This window comes from Bos javanicus, chromosome 8, assembly GCF_032452875.1.
Source record: "Bos javanicus breed banteng chromosome 8, ARS-OSU_banteng_1.0, whole genome shotgun sequence".
NCBI lineage: Eukaryota > Metazoa > Chordata > Mammalia > Artiodactyla > Bovidae > Bos > Bos javanicus.
In genome coordinates, this window is record NC_083875.1 from 30,495,883 (window position 1) to 30,523,574 (window position 27,692).

Consider the following 27,692-nt stretch of genomic DNA (forward strand, 5'->3'; position numbering starts at 1 on the left):
CAAGGAGTGGTGGGCCTTGGGGGTGGCCATCTTAGCAGGGAGACAGTAAGTTTAAGAAAAGATAGAATTCAAGGGCTTTGAAGAATGAATTAGGAGTTAATAGCTTTGAAGAAGGGATACTTCAGAAAGAGAAACCATGTGGGCAGAAGCATAGAGACCTGAAATTGCACAACATATTCTAGGAATTTCCAGAGTGTGCTGGAGTTGACATATTGGGAAATTGGGCAACGATGGGAAAAGGGGTGAAAGAAGGTTGTCCTTTGATTGCAGTGGGCGATGAGACTAGGTTGGGGCCAGGTGATGAAGAGCAGATCATTATTGATTGTTCAAGGTAATAAGGAATCATTCAAATGTTTTAAAGTTTGAAGTGTTGTGACTCCTGGTTGGCAGTGCAGAGGATGGAGTCTGCTTTCATTGTGAATAATAAATCCTAATGGTCTGAGGAGGCTGAGGCTATTGTCAGATGAGACATGAAGGCTCAATGAGATTTTAGCAACGTTTCCAAAGGAGACAACGGGGTAGACTTAAGAGATAGAGTCTAGCCCAACGATTGAATGTAAGGCTTTAGGGAGATGGGGTTTCCAGATGTCTGAGTTTTCAGCTTGGACCACGGAGTGGATATGGACGCTGTTAATTGAGGTATGGAAGAGGGGTTGCTGAGAGTGTGCATGAGTCTTGCACTAGGCAACATAAGGGGGATTTTGCAGTTGAATAGAGAGGTTAGGCTTAGAAATACAGATTTAGAATCTCTCACAAATGGGTAATATTTGTAAACATGGAGCTTGTTGAGTTTGTTCAGGGGGAACCAATAAAGATAAGATGGAAGGCCACTTGCTTGGTTGTCTTACAGATCGTCAACATGCAAGGACCCTACAAATGAGGAGGTGACCATAGCGATTGAAAAGACACCCCCGAAAGACAGGCTTAGAACCAGGAAGGGTCAGTTCCCTGGAGAAAAAGGGAAGGAGAATTTTTAGAAGTTGCGGATACTTAGTGTCCACAGTCAATTAGGTAGAGTTTGAGAAGGTCAAGGCAAGTTGTGATTTATAGAAACAGTGATTTTAGAGTTAGGACACATCTGTACTTATTGATTCTGAGAGCTTGGTATTATGTATAAAGATTATTATTTGCCTAATTTAAACAGTGGTCAGGCAGTGTTAAGTTTTGCCCTTGCCTTTTACCCCTCAGCATGTAACTTTGGTGAAACAGATTGTCAGACTGTGGTCCTGGGTTGCTTAAGGGATGAATTTTCTGTAGGCCTTAAGAAATATCTGGTAGAAAACAATGGATTATGTTTATTTGTAATCTCTCCTCTCCTAATTCTGTTGGAAATAGGTTTTTTTTTTTTTCTCCATCTCACTTCACCACTGGCTACTTGTACTGAAAGAAGTAGAAGCTACTTTGAAAGTTTTGTGTGGATTTTGGAGAAGTTATGAACAGTTTCACAGAAAATGAAAGGTGCCCAACCTCTGAGCATAACCCTTTAATTGCTCTTACGAAGCCTTCAGACATTCCCTTGGGGGAAAATTACGCATCTAGCTCCAGGTCCCAGAATTCACCCTGTTAACTACAGTAGTGACGTTTATTTGTACAGTCCCCTCTGTGCCTGTTCTCTCTGTGTGACTCCCCAGTTGAGCAGTAATAGACTCAGAAAATGGTGATATTATGCTAGAACATACAGATTATATTAGAAAATATGTTTGTGCCAACTAATATGTAAGTTAAAACAATAGCCTGCTGCAAGTTGGGTGCAGCTCTGCGGCCTCCTGGGATATCTTAGCAGGTTTTGTTAAGTCCTTTTTTAAAATACCTGTTGCCTTCACATGTGTTGAGGTCCATCTTCAACATGCAATGTCGACTTCACAGTTGCCTCTGAATAAAAATAAATGAGCAAGTAGAATGCTTGTTAGTTAAAATTGAAAGCACAAATATATATGGCCCTTTCCAAAAGCCAAATGTACCAGACTCCAGTACATTTTTACTTGGTTTTATCTCTCCAGCCCTTTAACCATCCTAAGACACTGCTTCACCACTTCCTCGAGGAAGCACAAGCAGGAGCAAATTAAGTTTCCGAAAGTAAAGTTGGATCCTGTTTAAGTAGATTAGGGTCTGGCATACCATTTAATTTTATCAGGCGTTTAAAGTGAAGGATGTACACTGTGGCCGGCTGTGACTTGCCAATTAGCTGGGCTTTCCCCACTGTTTCTGGTTTGGCAGGGATGAGGTGGTTCACCCTGCTGCACTGCTGCCTGCCAAGGACACATGGCCAGTTCCCGGCTTCCTGTCTTCCTCTTTGTGTCCTGGCCTTGTCTTCCAGGGAGCTGCCAAGACACCATTGCCAAAAATCTTCCTTCGGAAAGGTCAAGCAACCTCAAGTCACCTATGCCAATATTTGTGTTTTCTTTTAAATCCTTCTGTTTCGGTGCTCAACTTGGAGAAGAGTGTACAACCGAACATGCAGAGAGTGGAACCTGGGGTCACTTTGGATCACTTGGATAAAGCAACAGAACCCAAAGAATCCCTTGGCTGGTCAGGGTATGATGTTTCTGGTAGAATTCTATTTAAAGCTCTGTGAAGTGTGATAGAGTTCAGAATGGTTCAGTGTGGATTTGGATGTAGTTTGCTTTTTAGGATTCACTGTACACATGTGAGTTTTGGCTGTAGCTGTCTCCTGGTGTATCTCGTGGCAGGGAGAGAGCGAGTAAAATGGAAATTGGTCTTGGCTTGAAGGCTGCAATTTTGTTTGTGTTTTTAGGACTTATATAGTCACAGGGTACTTTTGCTTTCCAGTTTGCAAGGAAACATACTGGTAAGCAGTCTGAGAACAGTGCACAAGAGAGTTTACCTGGGGTGCCTGTTGAAAGTGCCACTTTCTTGGCCCCAGCACTGCTGTATGAATCACAGCCATTGGGAGTGAGGTCTGGGAATCTGAATTTTTAACAAGCATCACTAATGATTCTGATGCTCACTAACTTGTGGACTGAAGGTGTCACTGATTGTGAAATGAAGATAAGGCAGGTAGCATTTATTGTCACCAAACAGCAAATTGTCCCAAGTGTTTCCTTCAGTTGATCTTTCGGAAGACCTAGATCTTAATTTGAATCTTCAGATTGTATGCAAACCAACAACAACAAATGCAAAATTTTTAATAAGAAATTTTATCTAAATAAATATCTCTTGTTTGAACCCTCAATTTTAAGGTTTTTAAAGTTTTTTCTCATGACACACAGGGCTGCCACAGGTTGCATATAGAACAACCCTAGCTATCTTACCACCTGTAGCCTACCTGTGATGTTCTACAGAGTTATAGTGTGATGAGCCTAGAAACACCTCTCATTGAAAGAAAGTTCATGTTGCTAACATTTCAAAATTCTGAGTGGTTTTCTTTAATTTGAAAAGATTCTATAGGGGGAATATGGAGCTCTTACAGTGCCTAAAACTGAGGTACCCAGTGATTCTCACGGCTGTTGTCATTTAATCAAGGGAACACCAAGTATTCTGCCTGTAGATCCAAGGGAAGTTCAATGTAACCCCAGTATTCTCTTTTGGCTTTTCATGTGAAATTGTCCATAGCATTTCCTTACTAAGTAAGCTCTGTTTAATTTTCCTGTATCTTCTGATATGCTATCAATTTTGGTAAGGATAGCCTTGAACCTTTTTTTTTTGGTCATTTTTTTTGTAGCATTCCTAGAGTTATGCCCAGGTTACCTTTGTAATTTTGCCTTTTTCTTCCCCCTAAACTGTTTCCAAAATTTGCTGAAAAGCTGTAGCCTCAGGGACACCTCTGCTTTTCTGACATGACTGACAATCACTCCGGTAATGTGGAACACATGTTCTGTGAGAGTTTGCCGATAGCCTTGGATTCCAAATTTGCAACTTCAGCATCTTCCATTGAAAAGAAACAGCATGTTTTTTCTTAAACTTCCCCTTTGCTTCCCCTTAAACCATAGTCTTTTATGACAGTAATAAGGAAATGTGGTTCTGGGTATAATTGCCAAGAGGCAATTGCACCCCAGAGGACTGGTAGAATTTTCTTTTCTATATCTGAAGGCTGGGCTCCATCAAGAAGCTCCATTTGCAAATAACTCAATTAGAATAATCACAACAATGTCTTTATTTTTGTGGCAGCTTTCCCCATAGAGATCAAAGTACTTTGGAGACATCCTATCAAATTCATTGTTGTAATACCCAGTGGACTAGGATAAAAAAGTTTTATTATAGTTTGTTTGAAATAGGTGATTGAGGCAAAGAGAGGGTAAGTAACATCCCAGAGGTCACAAAAAAAGTCAGTAGGGCATGCAAAGAAGAATTCAGGTTTCCTGTTACTCTGCAAGTTATCAAGCTACATTCTTTCCTGGCCATTGGAAAGATTGAGAATAAAGAAAACCTCTTTTCAGATTGCATAACAATGTAGGTGAAAGTGCTTTGAAAATTGTAAGGCATTGTTGCTATCTTTATCACTTAGTAGAAGTGGAAGGTAAGAAAGAGCCTCACTGTCAATAGCTAGCTGTTCCAACTCATGTGATGTGGGTTTTTACAAATTCTTGGTTGACCGGGCCCAAATTATCATTCATCTCCATCATCAGTGAAAGACTAATGAAAACTTACATCTATAATTCTGAATTAAATAATGCACTTAAACATTTTATAGCTCGTTACAGATTCTTAAACTGCCTAAGTTCCGTGGGATCGATAGCAAACTTTGAATCAGTTAAGAGGCCAATGATCAAAATTGCTATGGTTGGATAAACCACCTAACGAAGAGCTCATCTGAGCGTTCCGACTTTGCTTAGAGTTTTTACTCATAGATTCTATAGCCCTGAGGGTGGGTCTAAGGAATTTCAGCCCTATTTTTTAATGGGAATTGGAGATTTGGGAGTAAAATTGCTGCTGCTGCTGCTGCTAAGTCGCTTTAGTCGTGTCTGACTCTGTGCGATGCAATAGATGGCAGCCCACCAGGCCCCTCCATCTTAGGGGATTTTCCAGGCAAGAGTACTGGAGTGGGGTGCCATTGCCTTCTCCGTAAAATTGCTACTCATCTTCTAATCTAATTTCAAATTGCTACTCATCTTTCTATCTGATTTCAAAGAGCCTTGGAGGACACACCCTCTGGGAAAGAGACACAATTAATGTGATGTTCTTAATTATTATTGTTTGCCTAGTGATTAAAGTGGCATATTTTGATGTAGCTTTATAAGTGTCCTCTGTACTGGTATTGGGGAGGGTCAGGAGTGGTAGGATATCCTCCTGTGAACAGGATTTTCTTTTCCCAACCAGGAGCTGAAAACTCAGAAACATCCCCCAGTTATGAGACCTTGCCTTCTAATGGGAAAAATGAGAAGTTAGGCATAATACAAATATGTGATGTTTTGAAGCTCTCTCTTTGATTTTCAAAGTTCTAGAGTAAGTTCCGAGTTCTTCCCTCTAACCCACATAAATGAAGTCATCTCTTCTTTATCGTAGATCCTCCCTGTGCATCTCATGGGAAGAGTAATGGCTTTGAGACTATCTCATCATCATTACACTTCTTTTGTTTTTTTTTTTTTTTTTATCATTACACTTCTTGTTGTGTCTTAATGCTTAATGAATGTTAAGCTGAAAATGAATCCATGTGAACAGGGGAATAGAAAATAAAGTTCAACCAATGAGGCAGCAGCCCAATGAAAGTCTTCTCATTTTTATAGTTTACATTGTCAAGCAAAGTCCAGAAATTATCATTTTCTTAGAAATTATTTTTCTATTTCACATCCTTGCAAAATTAGCTAGACTTCTTTTAAATCCCATTTTTACTTTATTAAAGTATTCCTTAAATATACAGTTTGGTAAGAAATTGGATATTTTGTCAACAAGACGTAAAATGACAGGCATCATTTTCTTTTAAGCCCTCTTTCTTTCTTTCTTTACCGGTGTCACGGGAGGGAGAGGGGCTGTGCTCCTCTCAGGCAGACAACAGAGCTTTGCTGTCTTGTCTTGGTAAGTTGGTTTCAACCTTGCTGTCTGTCTTTGTTAGTTGGTTTTAGTTTTGCTTAGGTTAGTTGTAGCAAAAGTCCTCTTCTTCTGGGAGTTGAATGGTCCAATAAAGTAAATCAGTAGTTTCCATTCAAGTCTTGGGTAGAGAGACACCACAGTTAGCACTCTGGTTCCTGCAGTAGCATTCCCAACTGACATGCCAAGGCTGAAGATTTCCATCCGGGTCAGGTGTTGCTGCTGCTGCTGCTAAGTCGCTTCAGTCGTGTCCGGCTCTGTGCGACCCCAGAGACGGCAGCCCACCAGGCTCCCCTGTCCCTGGGATTCTCCAGGCAAGAACACTGGAGTGGGGTGCCATTTCCTTCTCCAATGCGTGAAAGTGAAAAGTGAAGTCGCTCAGTTGTGTCCAGCTCTTAGCAACCCCATGGACTGCAGCCCACCAGGCTCCTCCGTCCATGGGATTTTCCAGGCAAGGGTACTGGAGTGGGGTGCCATCGCCTTCTCCAGGGTCAGGTGTAGCACATTATAAAGGAACTTAGAGAATGTCACACTAAGAGATTTACTCTTTCCATGAGAGAGAAAGAACACACACATGCTGGACTGAGGTGACACAGCCCTCTTCCAGTATTAAAAAATTGTTTCCTTATAAACTATTTCCATGTTATTTTGTTCCATTATATCTGCTGTGACATTTGTAAGTGGATGGAGATTTTCTGTTTATTGGCTTCCAATCAGATCTTCAGATACATTGTTTGAAGGTGGAGATCAGTTCTCCTTGCTCTACCAGCCCATTGGTAGGAGGGCACCTCTTGACATCTGTACAATTATTAGTACATCTGTCATAATTTCAGTTATCTGCTTGGCATAATATGGTCAGTTCAATTTCATTTGTTTTATCTTGGCTCTGAGTTATAGATTCCTATGTGATGATTCTTAAATCCCAGAATCCATGTATAGAGTATATTGGAAAAATTGGGGATAATTTTTTCTTTTTTTGGATTGCAACTTACAGTGAAAGTTTAACTATAGAATACTATGTAGTAAAAAAAAAAAAAGAAAAATTTACTTATAGGGCAACAATGGAGAAACAGGCATAGAGAAAAGACTTATAGACATGGGGAGAGGGGAGGAGAGGATGAGATGTATGGAAACAGTAACATGGAAACTTACATTACCATATGTAAAATAGATAGCCAATGGAAATTTGCCGTATGGCTCAGGAAACTCAAACAGGGGCTCTGTATCAACCTAGAGGGATGAGATGGGGAGGGAGATGGGAGGGAATTCCAAAAGGAAGGGGATATATATATACACACACACACACCTATGGCTGAGTCATGTTGAGGTTTGATGGAAAACAGTAAGATTCTGTAAAGCAATTATCCTTCAATAAAAAATAAATTAATTTTAAAAAACTGTTTAACATTTCAGTTCAGTTCAGTTGCTCGGTTGTGTCCGACTCTGCAATCCCATGAATCGCAGCATGCCAGGCCTCCCTGTCCATCACCAACTCCGGGAGTTCACTGAGACTCACATCCATCGAGTCAGTGATGCCATCCAGCCATCTCATCCTCTGTTGTCCTCTTCGCCTCCTGCCCCCAGCCCTCCCAACATCAGGGTCTTTTCCAGTGAGTCAACTCTTCGCATGAGGTGGCCAAAGTATTGGAGTTTCAGCTTCTGCATCATTCCCTCCAAAGAAATCCCAGGGCTGATCTCCTTCAGAATGGACTGGTTGGATCTCCTTGCAGTCCAAGGGACTCTCAAGAGTCTTCTCCAACACCACAGTTCAAAAGCATCAATTCTTTGGCGCTCAGCCTTCTTCACAGTCCAACTCTCACATCCATACATGACCACTGGAAAAACCATAGCCTTGACTAGACGGACCTTTGTTGGCAAAGTAATGTCTCTGCTTTTGAATATGCTATCTAGGTTGGTCATAACTTTCCTTACAAGGAGTAAGTGTCTTTTAATTTCATGGCTGCAGTCACCATCTGCAGTGATTTTGGAGCCCCAAAAAATAAAGTCTGACACTGTTTCTACTGTTTCCCCATCTATTTCCCATGAAGTGATGGGACCAGATGCCATGATCTTTGTTTTCTGAATGTTGAACTTTAAGCCAACTTTTTCACTCTCCACTTTCACTTTCATCAAGAGGCTTTTTATAGTTCCTCTTTACTTTCTGCCATAAGGATGGTGTCATCTGCATATCCGAGGTTATTGATATTTCTCCTGGCAATCTTGATTCCAGCTTGTGTTTCTTCCAGTCCAGCGTTTCTCATGATGTATTCTGCATATAAGTTAAATAAGCAGGGTGACAATATATAGCCTTGACGTACTCCTTTTCCTATTTGGAACCAGTCTGTTGTTCCATGTCCAGTTCTAACTGTTGCTTCCTGACCTGCATACAGATTTCTCAAGAGGCAGATCAGGTGGTCTGGTATTCCCATCTCTTTCAGAATTTTCCACAGTTTCTTGTGATCCACACAGTCAAAGACTTTGGCATAGTCAATAAAGCAGAAATAGATGTTTTTCTGGAACTCTCTTGCTTTTTCCATGGTCCAGCGGATGTTGGCAATTTGATCTCTGGTTCCTCTGCCTTTTCTAAAACCAGCTTGAACATCAGAAAGTTTACGGTTCATGTATTGCTGAAGCCTGGCTTGGAGAATTTTGAGCATTACTTTACCAGAATGTGAGATGAGTGCAATTGTGCAGTAGTTTGAGCATTCTTTGGCATTGCCTTTCTTTGGGATTGAAATGAAAACTGACCTTTTCCAGTCCTGTGGCCACTGCTGAGTTTTCCAAATGTGCTGGCATATTGAGTGCAGCACTTTAACAGCATCATCCTTCAGGATTTGAAATAGCTCAACTGGAATTCCATCACCTCCACTAGCTTTGTTTGTAGTGATGCTTTCTAAGGCCCACTTGACTTCACATTCCAGGATATTTAGATTCATTTATATTTGGCATTAGGCAGCATTAGGCTTCCTGCCCCTCATCCATGTTTCCAGAGAATTTCAAGGACTGTTTCTAGCTCGTGGTCTCAACATTATTCTTGTAGTTTTCAATGTCTGTGCAGTATGTCTACTGTCATGTTATGGAGGTTGTCTTTTGGCTTATTCATTGTACTAGAATTTTCTCATTTGAAATAAAGGGAAGGGATAGGAAAATGAAAAAGTAGAATTTATTATCCAGCTTATTTCATGCTCATTTTATGCCTATTTAGACTATAACTCATTTTCTTTTTTTCAATAAAATTAATTGAATTAAATTTACAAATTTCGCCTCAAATGACAAAGATTGACTAAATAGATTTCAGGCTTAGGTTTATGTAGTAAACAATGATTTTCAGCGGATGAACTCTCCATATGATGTTTGGTGGTAACTATCACAAACCAGGACAATAATGTTTAAGAAACAGGAAAATAAATGAGCGCGTACTGTATATAGCGCAGGTAACTCTGCTCAGTGCTCTGTGGTGACCTCAATGGAAAGGAAATCCAAAAAACAGGGGTATATGGATTCGTAGGGCTGACTCCCTTTGCTGTACAGCAGGAACTAACGTAACATTGTAAAGCAACTGTATTCCAATTAATTAAACAAAAGAATTAATTAAAACAAGAGAAACATGAAAGTCAAATTTTGGTGGGGAGGAGTGGGAGCGTTCAGAGTGGTTGAGAGGAAATAGAAGGACATGGTATTACAGTGCAGTGCTGGCAGCTGAGCGTGCCCACCAGGTACCCCTGTCATCCTGTTCATAGTTGCATCAGAAGTGGGCAACGTGGGTCATAAGTCAGCAACAACATTCATGTGGATTAATGCTTTCTATAATAATGTCCCTCTAGTGGGGTGTTTGTAACACACTGTAACATGTCAAGCGTATTCGTATGTTTGCCTTTATGATTGCAACGTTTTGATACTGTGAGTTTGATATTTTGATATTGTGAGAAGCATGCACGTACTTCCCTGTGCGTACAAGCGTAACCGTTTTTGTGTTCTCCTATTTGCGGAGTGTTCCAGTAAAGCCTCATAGATTATGCAGTCCTGATAGAAGAAAGTAGTTGTGCATGTTCTTATTTTATGACTGATGTGAAAATGCTGGATGTCAAGTGAGGGAGAAAGTCATGTTGCGATTATTTCTCCTTTTAAGCATGAGAGTGAAAGTGTTAGTTGCTCAGTCATGTTCAACTCTTTGCAACCCCCTGAACTGTAGCCCATCAGGCTCCTCCTCTGCCCATGGAATTCTCCAGGCAAGAATACTGGAGGGGGTTGCCATTTCCTTCTCCAGGGGATCTTCCCAACCCAGGGATCGAACTTTGGTCTCCTGCATTGCAGGTGGATTCTTTACCTTCTGAGCCACCATTCAAGTATATATTTCTTATGTTAATATATGTTAGTCTGTAGTTAAGGCAACTCTTTCATTATCTCCACCTGATACTCTTTGCTATTCAGATAATTGATAAGCAAGTCAGAGTTGTGTCATGAGACAGAAATAAATGTACAATGTTCTATAAAAATAATCAGGCTCATAAGATGATCTAGTCAAGGAACAGACAGTCAGGTTTATAGGAAAGTCACATACACAAGGAAAAACTCAGTTATCTTGTTATTTGTTAAAAGTTAGAAAGACTAACTCTGAGATGGTAAGAGAAAGACTAACTCTGAGATGGTATACCTGGATGGAACCTGGATAGGTGGGTGGGAATATCAGATCTCCTGGAAGAGATGGATTTAGAGCTTGGCATTGAAAGTCTAATTAGTTAAATTAATCTTTTTTAATGTTGATTATCTTTATGTGTTAATATCGTGCATTATCAAAGACTGGAGTGTAGCATTTCGTACATAGTACTGAATGACGTAGTGCTGAAAAGTGACGGTACTTTGTCACTTTTAAAAATGAGAATCCTAACAAATACCTGAAATGTATTAATATTCTAAATGATATTATATTTAATCCAATACTGATGACTCCATTACCTGACATCTATTTTAAAGTAATGAATATGTCAAAAAACACATGTATCTGTCAGGATCCAGAATAATACAGCTCCAACTAGAGTCCACTAGAAAGAATAAGATAGGGGAGACCAGTTATAATGATGTTACTGCTAAGTCACTTCAGTTGTGTCCGACTCTGTGTGACTCCATAGACAGCAGCCCACCAGGCTCCCCCGTCCCTGGGATTCTCCAGGCAAGAACACTGGAGTGGGTTGCTGTTTCCTTCTCCAATGCATGAAAGTGAAAAGTGAAAGTGAAGTCGCTCGTCTGACTCCTAGTGACCCCATGGACTGAAGCCTACCAGGATCCTCCATCCATGGGATTTTCCAGGCAAGAGTACTGGAGTGGGGTGCCATTGCCTTCTCCCATAATGATGTTAGAATAGGTGAAAAGCCAGATGGCAGAGGCAACCCAGACATTCGCATCTGTAGGAGCCCCCTACTGCAACTAAGGCTGGAGGGATAAAGGGAAGATGTGGTATTGCCAGAGTCCTTAGAGACCACAGAGAGAGCGACCCACACTGTGAAAGCTAGAAAACAAATGAGACAGCCATTGCTTGGAGTTACTTGTTAAAACAGACAGAAGGAAAGAGATACCTCCCCTTCTCCTTTCTTCCCACTCTGCATTTCCCAGCTCCCACCAGTGCCTCTAACTTGAAGCCAGTTGCTAACAGAGCTGGGAAATGTAATTTGCAGGAACAGAGGGAGGGATGTCTCCAAGGAAGCATTACCATTACATGGCAATTCTGATTTTGGAGGTGGGGTCGGGGGATGGAATTGAGGTGAGTTCAAAGCATTGATCTTGTGAGAGGGATTAAGTTTGCAGGATATTATCCAAAGCCTTATCATACTAGGTTTTCTTACTGGCATTGAGTTAACTAAATTTTTTTTTATCCTACTGGAAAATTTAGCTTGTATCTTTTCATCATAGTGTTATTGTTAGATGCTTTTGAAAATTCTCTACAAATGATCTTGTTGGTTAATTTTCAAATGTTAACATACTGTAAATGTCAGGAAGTATTTGATCTTTTCTAATTAGAGCCAGTCTTTAAAACCCAAAACAACAGGTGACAGGCTCAATTGTTCCCCTGCCAGTTAGTAGCTCTCACAAAAAATTATAGGCACCTTCTCCCTTTCCATCTTTTAAAGATATTAAGGATGGACTAGGAAAAGTTCAACTCTTCCTGGAATCAAGCAGTGTCTACAACTTGAAGATAATGATGTGGTTTCTTGGTTCTTTTGTGATTTTTGCTTCTTGGAGGTTTGGGTATGTGGCAGAGTTTGTAATTTGTTTTTTGATTGGATGGCAATGTCAGTTTTGAAATGGCAGCATAATAATCAATTTGGAAAATTGAACATTAGCCATGTGTTATGTGCAGTGAAAGTAATCTTTGTGAGCATGGGAGATGAGGCTGCAGTGAAAAACTAGATGTTGGTCTGTGCTAAAATTTTGTCACATCTGGAAGGCATTTGATGTATAAAATTACATAGGTTTGATACCATATAGGCCTAAGACATATGGAGGGGACATTATGCAGAAACTTGTTCTTTTCCATATTCTTTAGCTTAGAGATTTTTGAATCATAAGGAGTCCATTTGAATCTCCATTAAAGATAAACTGAGTAAAATGACCAAATGGAAGGAATTTTGAGCACATGGTCAACAGCTCTGTGTCCTTATCCTCCCGATTCCCTTCTTTAAATTGATTAAGCACGGGGCATGCTCATCATTTTTTCTCATTTTCTAAGTAACCGTAATAATGAATAGTGGATTCCATGGTAGGCTGCTGTAATAGACTTTTTATTATTCTTGCTTAAATTTACCTGCATTTTTAGCTTTCCTCTTAAAAAGATCATTTGAAGTAATATTGCCCCATAAAATTATAACAAATTATATTTCTGTTGGGTTATAAACTTTTCAGAGTTCTTTCAAACATATTATTCCACTTATTAGAATGGTTCTGACCTTGTCTTGAAAAAAAGAAGGAAAATCATATTCATTGAGCATTTTTTGGCTTTTATTTTATCAAAAAAATTTAGTTGCTTTCCTTTCATGCACAGTTTTCATTTGCAGGAGGAAGTACTCCTCATCTGTTTCCTCATTTTATCCTTTAAGAAAAATGTTAGTTCACATGATGGTATTATTCCAGCAGTTTTATTCCTGGTAAATTAACTTTTGTCTGAAAAGTAAGTTCTTTGAACCACTTATCAAGGAACTGTTAGGACATTTAATACTATTATCTGCCACATCAGCAAGCTTCCTGTTTCATCAAGTGACTTCTCTGATTTTTCTTCCTCCAATATTATGATAAAGTTATTTTATAAACAAAAGTAGTATGAACGTCTGATGTACAAATCTACTGTACCTTGGTAGAAAGTATATCATCTTTGTCTTACTCCATTACTCTGCTAATTATTATGCACCTTTGATTAAACATATAAGTTTATTTTTACATCATCATAGAGTTAAGAGCCATGATTTAATAATAAAGCAAGGATGACTTATTGATGACATACAACTAGTAGGGTATGTTAAAAAAACCCACTAATTTCTTTTCTCTAAACTTGTGTAATGAGTATAAACATTTTAATGATTGGGCAAATTATATTTTACCTTCAACGATGGAGAAATCTGTTGAAGTGAAACATTTCTTTTTAAGAACATATGCCAGTGATAAAATGAGCACGGGAAAAAATAAGAATATGACTCTTTGGTCATTACATCATTTGCTTGTATTTGTGGAGAGTTTGCAGACACTAAAAAATACACTATATGTAGATAATAACCAAACAAGTAAAAATTATGACTGACGACTGCCAATTATAATTTGAGAAAGGTGAAAAGTATTTTAAGAGCTGTCAGCCATCAAGGTCTGGTTCACTGTGAAGAGTGGTCCTTTTTTCATCACATACTGATTGGACATCTACTGTATGCCAGGCAGTGAATAAGGCTAATGTGGATCTTGACCCCATGATTTTACACTCCAGCAGGAGACCTGAACACTAACACAGAACTTTACCTGTGTTGTTAGTGTTTTCAAGGGGAAGTATAGAGTGAAAACAGAGGACAACTAGCTAGGTGCTATTTTAAATTAAACTTTAAAGTATATTAAAAAAAAGGCATTTCTGCACAAATATTTATGCATATTGTCAGTGTTGTATAAAGTTAATTTTTTCCCTCATTCCTGTTGAAAATGACTAAGGCTAAAAAGCTCTTACCTTTTTTAAATTCAGTTTTAAGTGATTGGGCAAGATGCAAAGTGATTCAGGCATGAAGTGGTTTGCTTAGGGTCAAAGCACAGGTATTGGTGGTTACTGAGTAGAACCCAGGAGTCTGACTCTCCAAACAGTTGTGAGAAAACATGTCCTGTTCCCTGAGAAGAAAGATTGCCAGCAAAATATTAGAAAGTCTTCTGTCTGGTTTTAATCTAGATAAACAATACTGTATTAAGTTTGGGGGAAATACAAGAAATGATATAGGGCTTCCCAGGTGGCTCAGTAGTAGAGAATCCCCCTGCCAGTGCAGGAGACGCAGGAGAGGGGAATTTGATCCCTGGGTGGGGAAGATCCCCCGGAGGAAGAAATGGCAACCCAATACAGTGTTCTTGCCTGGGAAATCCTACAGACAGAGGAGCCTGGCAGGCTACAGTCCATGGGGTTGCAAAGAGTCGGACACGACTTAGCAACTAGACAACAAGAACAACAGGAAATGATATAGTACGGATGGGCCACATGTACCCAGAGTGTGCTATGTGTAGGACTTAGAATAATGCATAAAGATCCCAGAAAAAATAAAGCATATAATGAATTACTGTGCCAGGCAGAGTAACCAGTGCTGTTCAGGACATTGATGGTAAGAGCATTTGTTTTTCGTCCTGGTTTCCTTTTAAGAGAACATATCAGACCAATAGGATCACAAATGTTGCATTTGGTTTATGTTGAAATTCTGCATTGATTTTTCAATTTGCCTCCACAATTATGCTCTTGAGTCTGATGACATTCTGGTTTTCATTTTCAGATTCATATTTCACCAGCATTCTCTTTGCACTACATACCTTGCTATAAAATGCAGGTTTCGTGGTTTCCAAAAAAAAAAGGATATTACATAGTATAGCTGAAATCCACAATGTTTCCCAGATGGGAAAGACAGAACATTCATCTCATCTTTTCCTCCTGGATCTGGTGGGGTTTTGGAAAGGGCTTCATTGTTTTCATGTGGCAGAGTGCATTGGCAAATTGTTTTCTAAAGTACGCAGTGGCGTGTTCTTCTAATATTATAAGATATGGGCAGCATTTATGAAAGATTATAAATCTTACAACTCTCCTCAGAAACTTAAAATACAGCTGGAAATGTTTTGCTTCCAACAAACATGCAATCTTCATAAAATTGGAAAAGAAATGTTTTGAATAAATAATGTTTTGGTTTATTTCTCTCTAGTGTGAGATCTATTTTTTTTAGTCAAAACCATGCCATAAAACTCCTCCTTCTTCTACACTAACACCCTTGCCTCTGTATTTATATTTTGCTGGTGCATCTATTTTTTTTTTTCCAGTTTTAAAGTATGCCAGATTGCTTTTCCTTGTTTTTAAAGATAGAAAACTGGATTTCTCCCAGGGACTCTTTCCCTAACTAGGATGGTTTAAAACCGAAACAAGGATTGAGTCAGTTAATTAATTTAAATGAGATTACAAATCAAAAACATATTACACAATCTTGATTTAATTACCGCATTTTATTTACTTAATTGAAAACACACTGTAGAAAGTTAGTAATCTTGACAATGACCAGTATAGTATCTTTACCTTCTATAAACTAAAGTCTTTGCAATCAAGAAGTTTAGATGATCCTGGTTGTGACCTTTGGTTCACTCAATCCCTGGATCAGTAGAGAGTCACTGAACTTAATCTTAGGCCAGAAAGGTCAGATACAATTATCCCTGCTTTCATTTGGGAGATTTTGGTGCTGGTTAATGAAGCAGTGCAAACCTCTGGTCTGACGTGTTGGCAGGTCTCATACTTCTTGTGCAGGGGTTGTCCCATCTGCATTGGTGAATAGTCTCCTGGCATGAATAGATATCCTCTCAAATGGGTAGGTGATTTTTTTCCCACCTTGAATTTCAGTGCCCTATATTTCCTGGCTAATCACTTGTGAACAAATTTTGGTCTTGAGCTCAAACAGATCCTTATTTTAATCCTTGAGATATGATGCTTTGAACCTAATCCTCCTGTTAAGCAGAAAGAGAAAGTAACTCTTTAAAAGAAAGTTTAATAATAGAACTAGTGGAATGTGTAGGATAAGAAATAGAGGGGATAGTACCTATCTACTCTCTTGTATATTTTTCTTTGGTTAAATAAGTTACTTTACCTGTAAGGAGCCTCAGCATAGCAATTTTTTTTAATAGCAACCTTTTTTAAATCTCTGTTTTGCTACGTTGAAGATACATTTTAAAATCCATGTTAACCAATACAAAATGAGATCTGAAGGTATGGGACCTCAGATGGAAAATAATATAGATGAAAATGCATAATTGAAAATATGTAAAAAGCCTTGTATTCCAAGAATTATATTGCATCTGCCAAAAGTGTTGGGAGAGATCTTGTTTCTCTGCCTGCTCAGTACTGAGTTTAGGGGAATGGATACAGACTCAGCAAAAATATGTGGATGGCTCCATTAAGAAAGTGACGGAGTTAACGACCACTTCCCGTGGACGGCTGGTTACCCGGGTTTTGCAGGGAACTTGATGCCGTATCATGGAATGTCCTATTGAGAATGGACAGACTGAAGCACCGAGGGAGAGTATGAGCGTTTTGCCGCATGTTTCCGTGCTTTTGAGAGATAAGGAAGCACTTAGTTTTCACAGGTTCTTTATGTTATTCTAATAACCATTTAAGAGCAGAAAAAGGAAATATTGCAAAACTCTAGTTTTGTGTCATCCCAGTTGATGAAAGAGCCCTCCATGAAAACTGAAGCTATATAGATTTTTTTACTGTGCTGGTGAAAAAAATACAGCAAATTATGTACTTAGAATTGTGATTACACAAGCTAACAACAAATGCCAGGGAAATCAGTGCTCATAGAAAGTAAACTCCCAAGGAGGAGGCAGGACAGTTTACAAAGGGATAGGGAGGTTTGTAGGAGAAGAATAGTTTTCTCCTCTGTCCCTGTAAAAGATGGATGGTTTTTGTCTTACTTTGTGTTTTCTTGTTATAAAGTACGTGGATTTGTATCCCTTCCCCTCAGGTTTTTGTTTGTTTCTTACATTGGCTTTTCTCTTTCTTAAGTTCTTCCTGGCATACTATATATGCAATTTATAAAAATATTCTATTTTAGTATGTTGGTAGTTAATGTTTTGGAGAAAAAGAAGGGGACTATACTAAGCCTTTAGAAAACTCTCGTGGTATTCTTTAGTTGACAATGAGCTGTTTCTTTACCTGCTTAAAGCAGAGGAATATGACAAAGGGGCCCTTTATCACATGATGACTAATTTTAGTTCTAGCAGGAGGCTATCTGTAGGTTAACAGGTTACAGTGTGGATTTCATTTACTCTTCTGATATCCCTTGATATAAAAGCTATATTGTTAGTCACAGAATTTTAGAGCCAGAAGGGACCTGACAGGGTACCTTGTACAATCGCTTCTTTGCACCAGAATGATTATTTATAAAATGAATGCTTCTCAAATGTGGTTTTCTGTTGATACTCAAGTCATGGTGTCAGAGAATAAAATGAATTCCTAAAACAAGCGTCACCTTGGGGTAGAAAGACAGCCTGTATAGAAAGGTCATCAAAAGCTTCTTGGCTTCCTTCTTGCTTCCTGGAACCCCCCACAGATATCTCCTCCTTTTTGTAGGAGAAAGCCAAACATGAATTTCTATCTCAAAATACTTCCTCTTATCTATCTCCTCCCATTTCCAAATATTTCTTCAAAAATTAAAGGGAGAACTGAGACTTACAATAGCCTGGGAGACCCACCCTGGGAATTGTGTCTCTCTCCCCTTTTCTTGTTACAAAAGGTTTGTCTGCTTGATTCTTCTCTTTTTTTTTTTTATTGTGAATAATTTCTAAAGACTTTATTTATTCTAAATTGAAGTATAATTGATTTACAACCTTTCAGGTATACAGAACAGTGATTCAGTTATACATATACGTATTCCTTCTCAGATTCTTTTCCATTGTAGATTATTATACTATGTTGAATATAGTTCTCTGTGGTATATAGTAGGTCCTTGTTGGTTATGTATTTTATATATAGAAGTGTATATTTGTTAATTCCAACTCCTAATGTATCTCTCCCCTACTCTTTATCCCTTAATTGTAAGTTTGTTTTCTGTGTCTGTGAGTCTATTTCTGTTTTGTAAATAATTTCATTTATGACATGTATTTTTAGATGTTTCTGCATTGAGGACGCAGGCCTAGTCTTTCTTTTATTCTAGTCTTTCTTCTCTGTGCACCTCTGTGGTTTATAGACAAATTATTTTCTGCTCATTTGACAAACACATCTGTGAGACACTGTAGCAAAGTTTAGGGCCATGAAGCTAAGCAGGGCAGTAGCCCTGCCTTCATATAGTTCAGAATCTGAAAGGAATGACCTCAGCATGGAGGTACTTAGGGGGAAAAAGACAGGCACCCTGTGCGGAGACTCGGGGGCATCAGACAGAGGTGTGACACTCGTGGGACTGGAAGGCTAACGTGTGACCCAGGCGTCCATAGGGGCCGGATCAAAGTGCCTTGAGTGGCATCCCAAAGTTTTTGAAGTTTCTTTCTCTTATGTATTGCGAATACATGTAAAATTTTAGCAGGGAAGAAGCTTAAGCAGTTTTAGGTTTTAAAGAGATTACCTTGGTAGTAAAGAGGAGTATGTATTAGGAAGATGTGAGATCTGTTCATTTTTCAAGACCCTGTTCCTGAGGTCACCTGCCTTTGATATATTTTATGACATGTCCTTACCTGTCCGTCATAGGAAGAACCAATTATTTCCTCTTGATATACACTCACTTATAGCTCCTATCCTGGAGGGGGGCATGGCAACCCACTCTAGTGTTCTTGCCTGGAGAATCCCCATGGACAGAGGAGCCTGTCGGGTTACAAAGAGTCAGACACGACTGAGCAGCTGAGCACAGCACAGCACATAGCTCTTTATCATAGTGTGCATTAAAAAAAACTTGTGCATTTCTGTCTTAGCAACCTCTGAACTTCTAGAATGTGTAGATTGTATAATCTTCTTTTTGAAACAATATTTTAAGGGTCAGTAATGAAAATTAAATGGAAATTTAATACATATTATGGAGAACTCATTATGTTCCAAACATTAGTAACTGGAATACAGAAGGTACTCCATAAACCTTATTGATTCTCATTTAATTGATGCTTACGTGAATGACCTTCAAAAATATCTTTCACAGTTGAGATGATCTGAGCACATCAGATAACTGAGTTCATCCCCTTCCACCTCTGCCCACTGCCCCCCCCCAAGAAAGTTAGTACTCAGTAACAAACATTTAACAGGTCATTATTTATTTATCTTGTATATTTAACAAACATTTTATTGGACTTCCACCAGATTATCAGTAGAACACTAGAATTTCCTTTGTTTAGCAATGAGAATCCAAGCTAAATATATTTAAAGCTGGCCTCTTTCTAGAGCATCAGTTAGTGTATGGACATCAGTGAGAGTAATAATTATTTACAATTTCAGTTAGAAAAAATGTGTAGGGGTTTTAAGGACTTTTAAATTTCTGAAGAAGGTTGTGAATATATTGGTAAATGATGGGGGAGGAGGGAGATTAGGGGAATGTAAAGTTCTCAGAAATCTTTAATTGAGTGAAATGTCATTTGGCTTTGCCTGATTATGAGATTGCTTCATAACCACTCAAGAGGCAGGGTGTCTTAATGGGTGGCCCATGTAGAGAACTTATGTTTTAATAGTTGCCATGTAACTTTGGACAAGTCACTTAGATCACTTAAGTATCCCAGGATTTTCCACAAAATTGAATCACTAGAGAAACTTGGTTACTTCTTAGGTGGGGCTTAGGTAGTAGAAGAACATGAAAGATTGGCTGCTTTTTAAAAAGGAGTGGATACGAGGATTGAAGGAGAGTTGTAAGTGTCATGTGTAGATGAGAACCTTTCTTAGTCCTGAAATCTTCAATTTGGGGGAAGAGAAATTGATTGCTTAAAAAGCATTAATTTAGAAATGGCTTCATTAACTGTTCTTTTTCCTAGAAGAAATATATTGTGTTTAATTACACTTCTAAGACAAAGATTGAATAGTAGGAGTTTTATATGTAATACAAAATATATTTCAGTCCTACGTTCTGTCAAGTCGGAAAGAGACAAAGAAGAGTAAAAGATACAGATTGAGATCAAGGAAGAGAAAACAATGTGAAAGGAGAGATAGGGCTGGTTTGAGTCTGCTGCCTTCAAGAGCCCTTTTCCCTCTTTTTCTTCGCGGCATCAGTGTCTCAAGACTCAGTGTGCTGGTCAGTTCACAGTCCCCATTCTGACCACCCTCCTTCTTCAGAGACTTCAGTCTTCCAGAAGGTAATTTTCACTCCTGACTTTTGAGCATGACGGCTCCCTGAGAGCCTCGAAATGGCAGCAGTGCCTTCCTCCCTTTTTGGGAGAGTGGGACCAAGGTATTTACAGAGAAATTCAAGAGGCACACACTTGCCCATCTTCAGTTAACTCAACACAGACAATTTTAGATGCTTACACTGGGATGGACAGACTTAGTCATATCCCTTTTCTCCCTTTCTTCCTGAAAGTCCATTAAAAATATTAGTCATTTTTTGAATGTGTCCTTTTTATGTTTAATAATATCTTTTATGTAATTAATTGTGTAAGAGGTATCTGACCAGTACTTAATGCTTACATAATAAAAGCTTTGCAGTGATTCTGTAAATTAGGTAGTATTATAGTTAAAGATGAAGACCCTAAGAGTTAAGTAATAAGATCACACTGCTACTGAGGGACAGAGCTGGGATTCACTATAATACGTGAAGTGTGGGTACACACACATTCGCACACACAACTTGAACAAACGGTGGAAGCAGTTAAAGAAAACCTTTGGGTATAGAGTAATTTGACCTAGGTGGTGGATTGGAAGGGTTTAGATGTGGTCTGAGTAATTCTTTCTCTGAAGTTAACCACAATAACAGTTCATTTGTGGTTTCTCTGCCAACTGCAACTCCCTGGTTACTTCCTTTTCCAGCAGTTGGAATTAAGTGACCACCGATATGAGGTGACATAAGAGTTAAGAATAGATTAGAGTTAGAATTTACTGTTGGAGAAGTAAGTGTTCTCCTGCTCACTCCTTGAGGGGGCCTCTTCTGTGTTTTGGGGATCCCACTTATGCTATTTTACTTCACGAGAAGGCACAGACATTGGACTATGAGGGAAAAACCTGTCATTGTGTGTCGGTAAATGCCAGATTATTTTAGAAAGTGGCATTGTTAAAAGCCAAGTATACGATTCAAATTTAGGGTCTCCTTCAGCTTTCCCTCAAATGTTTGTGGGTTTTTTTTTTTTTTTTTCCAGAAATTTCTTTTTTTTTCAGTTGAAGAAGCTGTTGTCTACAGTTGTTGCAAATGGGGGAAAAGGGTAATTTGCAGCAGAAAGAAAGTTTTCCAAATGGGCTATTGTGGTAACAGGGTGTGTCATTGTTCTAACGAAATACTTTCTTAGGAATGGAAGAGACCTTAATTCTTTACTGGTCCAAACTTCAGCAACAAGATGTTGGGAAAGAATTTTGTGTTCTGTTCTGAAACTGGTTTAACTAAACCTGCTGAGGCTCACCGGGAGCATACAGCTCCTGTGCCCTGCAGATGGACAGCCTTAATCTGCCTCCTGTTGTGTTGTCATGAAGATGGCATTAACCTCTTGGAGGGATGAAGACCTAGACTTTCATAAATGTAAAGAGTTCTACTCTATGAAGTAGACTTCCATAAATGTGAAGTAGCTTTATTAAACATAAAACATGGGGATGCCCTGGTCAGTGGGTACACCATGTAAGTGGAAACTTCTCAAAATGTTAGAGTCACTTGAGAATTTAAGCTGGAATGTAGTATCAATTCTGAGGGACATTTGTCAGAGGAACTCGAGGCAGAAATAGCTGAGGCTATACCAAAATCGTGTAATTTATCTTTCTTTTTTTTTTTTAATGTAGCTATCATACTCCATGCCTGGAAAGTAGCCCATATTGTACCATCTTTTATGGGCAGAAAGAAAAAGATTGATCTCCTAAGTTAGAAGTCACTGAGTCTTGCCTCAAAACCAGAAAAACTAATAGAATTCATGGGAGATGAGACAAACCTTTTGAAGAGAATCTTATTCTCTTTGACTATCTGGAGTCGACTCTAGCCAGAACTCAGACTGCAGGAGTAGTCTTTAAGTGGTTTCTTTTCCATTTGGGAAAATTAGAAATAAATTGGAGGATAATGTGGGAATCATTAAATATATTTACTAAGATTTTATGAAAAGTGTTCTAGGGCCAAAAAAAAAGCGGGGGGGAGGGAGAAGAAAAAGAAAAAAGGTAAGGATATGGGAAGAAGGGAAACAGTTCTAATTTCAGCATTAAATCTAGTTAGCAGGCATGAGGCGAAGGACAGAAATAAATAACCAAGTTTTATACAAAAGGAAGTCAAAAGGGTGTCCTTGCATTTAATATTAGAAGCAGCAGTTGCAGTATGTTAATAACTTCAATGGAAGAGCAGAGTAGCCCTGCTGAAAAACACCAGCATGTTTCTGCTTAAATTAGACTGGATCCCTGTCTTAGGTGTAATGGCCAGGTTTGGGGAAAGAGACTTTTGTCTGTGGCCACCTGTCACATTTGTTGAAATTCACTATCAAGTTCAAAATTGCCTTTCCTAGGCAAGCAAAGAAAGCTTGCTGAATCTGAGCCATCCAGCCCAGTGCATTCACAGCCGTGAACAGCACATTGAGGAAGACACAAAAGAAGTAGACAGAATCTCTGCCTCTGCTTAGGAGCATGCAATTTAGTTGGGGAGACAAAACTAAACACTAGAACCAATAAAAGAAGATTACAAAGCAACTTACAAGTAAGTGTATAATAATATGGCACAAATGACACAGATAAATGCAGAGGGGACATAGAGGAAAGAGGAGTGAGCCAAACACAACAGTGTCAGATTAGTTAGGGAGGCATGTTGCCTAACAGTACTGTAGCTTCTATGGCCCTTTCTGTATCATTGATGAGGAGTAACGTGGGATAGGAAATTCAGATGTTCCGCATTGATCTCTTTCTCCTTATCTGCCGAGTCTGTCTATCACAGATGGAAATTAAATTGATCCAACAATTTACTCTCCACAAAGCCATGTTGGTTTCTACCTAGTAATTTATGCTTTTCTTGGTGTTTGTAAATCGATTGCTATTATGGGATGCAGTCAAATCTGGGCCTGGATCCAGTAGGTTGGGGGATTATTGGAGTGGATATGTATGTATGCACGTGAAATCCTGGAAAAATGGACTCTAGTTTCTGTGTATTTTTACTCATTGGATAAAAACCCTTTCAGGTTTTTTAAAAAAGCATGTTTCACTGCACTCAAATTGCATTTTTAGGGAATATGTCTGATTTGTTTCATATTGCTCCTGACAGGCCCAGCCTTCAAGTCACCTTCAGTGGCATTTTCTCCAGACCTTTTGTTTTAAAAAAGCCTTTCCCTACCCCATCAATATTACAGATCTCTACATTTTTTTTCTCTCGACAAAGAAATATATATATACACACACACACGTATCTACAGATGTTCATGTAGTTTAATAAAATATTGCTGCTGAAAGGCTTAGGAAAGTATGCTTTATTTAAACACTTGACTTCATTGTTCTACCTTAAAAATTTTTTTTAAGTCCTTCTGCGGATTGTGAAATTCTTTCAAAACAAATTAAAAAGAAAACATTTTCTGTGATTTCTTTACAGATTCTGGACAATCAGGAAGTCCAAGCCACAATGATCCTGCCAAGAATCCTCCAGGTAAATATGTGTTCCAGGACGTTTGCAATCTGACATTGTTGGAGAACAAAGGTACCACTGTATAGATAAACACCCCTTAATTGGTCAGCTGCCTATTTTGTTCTGGAGGGCAGGTATGATCGGGACAAGATGTGATTCTATTCAGACCCTTCACAGTGGCAAATGCCTCCACATTGCCGTCATCACTATGTACCTAATCACTAATGTTTTACTTTTGGTTGGTGTTTTTTTGAAAATGAATATGCATGTATTTTATAGTTGTGTATCCTTCAGGTGCTAAAAGGCACTGCTGTTTGAAAAGCCAAAAAGCCTTCTTTCTTTAAAAATGCACAAGAGAAAGTAAAAATTTTCATGTTCATTATAATTTATCAAATCTCATTACTGTAAAAGGTGGGCTCTGGTGGTGGTTGACTGTGTCTTCATGAGGAGTTTTTGCAAATGAGTTTTTATTCCATAAGGTTCTTAATAGAATTCTCAGAATCAGGAAATAATGAAAATCAGGCTTTTCCTTTCGTGTAATGTATGCCCAATACTCTCTTGGTTTTCAGAAGTTGTTTCGGATCTAAAAATGACTTTTATAAGAAATCATACTGTCTTTATGATTTTGTTTTTCCTAAGTTTGAAGACATAGAATTTTGATGTTGATTTAAGAGTAGTATCTTTTCTCATGCAGTAAAAACTAGTGCAAAGAAGAATTTCTAAAATTTTAATCTGATAAGATTTTTAATTGTACCTCTGACTTTAGTAAAAGAATGCTCTAAGAATAACGTAACGAAAACAAACAAAAAAAAAAATTCAAATCAATCACATATACCCTCCACGTCCCAAAAGGATCTCATGTATCTTTTCATTGAAAATAAACCCCAGGTTTATAAAAGGTAATGATAAAAGTTTTCACCGGTCGACCTACTTTTACGTCCTTAATTTCTTGATCTTCCTATCATAATACTTTGCTAATCTGAAATTGAAATACCGGAAAAATCCTCAAAACTACAAGAAAATACGTCAGAACAGTCTTGCTTTAAAATGATATTAGAAAGATATAGCAAGTAAATACATAAGTAAAGATGCAAAGTCAATACAGTTTTTCTTCCTGAAAGACTGAAGGCAGGATTCTTCCTTGCCTACATTTTGTTCTTTATTTTTATCTTAAGAAAAATTTTTTCACCAACATATTAACTTCTTCTATATTGTACATGATCATATTATATGACAAAAGTAGTATATCCTTCAAAGATAAAAAAATCTCTATAGATTAAAATGTATACTAAGTTGATTTTTCTTTACTTTCATCAAAATCACTTAATATGACTACAAATTGCTAACAAAACATTCAAAAACTGAAAGAATTTAAACGTAATTTCCAGTTAAATTGATGATTTTATTTTTTGTGTGGATGAAACCACAAAGGTGAATTATTTAGAATATACTAAATTTTGTTAGAAATTTTCTAAAGTTGAGAAAACTTATCAACTTTACTAAAATTTCTTCTTTTTAGTTGACTAACATTTTCTCTGTGTAGCATGATAACCAAAAGTGAATTGTATCCAAACATTTTTTAAAAGCTTCGTTACTCATTTTACAAAGAACTGGGAAGGAGGGAAACCTTTTCTAGAAAAAGAGTTGATAAGTATTGTAAGTCAGACTAAACAAAGGATATGTTCTTTGCATTTGAATGACAGCTTGGTTTGAAATTAATAAAGCTGTTATTGTTTGAAATGCATTTCTGAACATGTACAGAGAGAATCATGCTCACTTAAAAATGTTCTGTGCTTGAGCTGAATGAATAATCTCAGAATAGTTATGCAATGACAGAATTTGATTTTTCAGTATTTGTTGAGAAGCTTGCTTAAATTTTTCCTTTACTACAGTCAATGTAGCAGTTATTAATGTATCTGTTTCCATAGACTGTGACTAACAGAAACAATCAAGATGAAACATCTCTATTTTTTTTTCCTATTAAATTTTCCTTAGAAATCAACCTTTTGAGAACTATGTCTTAAGACTGGAATATTGTAGGTAAATGCATACTATGATTAGTTGAATACTGTGTACATGTAAATTGTACATTGGTTACCAGTTTTTTCAGAAAGAGAATATAATAAAACATATAAAATATCAAAATTAAGTGGAATAAAATGAGAATTTTCTTTGATGATTCAAAAGCATTCCGTCATTTTAACTTGCTTTGTGTATCATTATATTTTGTCTAATAGTACAGATTATGAAGGAATTCTGTTTGATAAAAGTAAGAGTTTGTTCTGTAATACCTTGAAATAAATCAAGTCGCTAGGAATATTAAATAGTTTCTAATTGGAAATGTGCAAAAATCATAACTTATTAAGATTTTTGTTTCGCAATCAATAGGGATAAATTATACTTATTATTATAAGCTCTTTTCATAAATATAAGCCTGTTTGGTATTTTTAGAGCATAATTTATCTCTAGGAGCCTCTGTTCAACTGCTTTCTGGCTTTGGCTGAAGTGTGAAATCTCCGAAGTTCAAATTTAGTATAAGAAGAAGGGTCCATATCTTTATGGACAAATTCAATTTACTACCATATGCAATGAAACAGTCATATTGCTTTGCTGTTTGTATTGTTGTAGCAAAGAGAAAGTAAACTTTTGAAAAAGATTGCCTTGAGTGGGAGCACTGTCTTGTCGCTGCTAGTTTTCCACTGGGAGATGAGCAACCTCTGGACATTGCCACCTTCTTCTGTGTTTATTGCATAACAACTTGGGAAGAGACAAACATTCAAGATCTTTTCAAGGCAAAGTCTCTTTGAAATCTGTTTCCCTCTGTTGACATGAAGGTAGAGACCACGTCCAATCCTCCTATAAGTACAGGTGCATGGGTCTCCCACAAATGTGCCATCCCTCTGGCTTGGATTTTCTCCAGCATCAGACATGACTGTCTGACATGGAGACACTTCCTTGCTGATTCAGAAGAACTTCTGAAACGTGACCTTGAAGCTCGTCATACTGTAGTATGGAGTCTATAGATAGGCTTTTAGTTTTTTAAACTGAAACTAGTGTTTAGTGTTGCCTTCTTGAGATTTGTATTTAGTAAGCAAACTAGTCACAGGTATTTGAACAAAAGCTATACATTTTGGGGGAGGAAGAATATTTGATACTTACTATTTTTAAATGCATTTAAATAGTTTTTTTATCAAGAAAAAATAGAGATGTTTTATCTTTCTGTTTCTTTTTAAATAATAAAATAATATTTTTTATTATTTAAAAGTACAAATAATGTATTTTTTAACATTATTTATGTCAAATAATTTGTCACCTTATATCCTTTCTGGAAAAAAATGGAACTAAAGAAATACTTGAATAAGTTAAATAGTCTTAGTAGTATTTCCTTATACTCTTACTATTTTGTGATTTAATGTTTTGTGTTTATTCTTTGTTACATAGTGGGGGTGGGCACTATAATCTTTTCTGGGATAAGGTGCCCCAAAAGTCTGACTTCATCCAAGGATATGACAGGATCATTTTGGTTAAGAAACAGTAAACTACTTCATTTTTTGTATGATTCACATTTTTCTTATTTATTTTGGAGTCAAAAGTTATATGTTTATATCTAGATGTTTCTTTTTGAACAGTAAATTAATCCCTTCTAAGCAATAGAACTGCAAGAGTCCGGTCTCAACTATAGCAAACGACTGTTGTGGGCCAAAAGAGAATAAAGCATTAATTAAGGAACTTAGACACAGACCTAATTTTATTTTGAATGATTAA

At 37.8% G+C, this 27,692-nt stretch overlaps 1 protein-coding gene across 10 annotated transcripts in view; it reads left to right on the top strand.

The window, feature by feature from the left end:
• Nucleotides 1-27,692, top strand: part of NFIB (nuclear factor I B) — a 257,521-nt gene that overhangs the window by 119,056 nt on the left and 110,773 nt on the right. For all 10 annotated transcript variants that reach the window (XM_061425270.1, XM_061425278.1, XM_061425269.1 and 7 more), the window contains exon 3: nucleotides 23,895-23,948. In XM_061425270.1, the coding sequence (XP_061281254.1) occupies nucleotides 23,895-23,948 (54 nt within the window). The remainder of the gene's footprint in view (nucleotides 1-23,894; nucleotides 23,949-27,692) is intronic.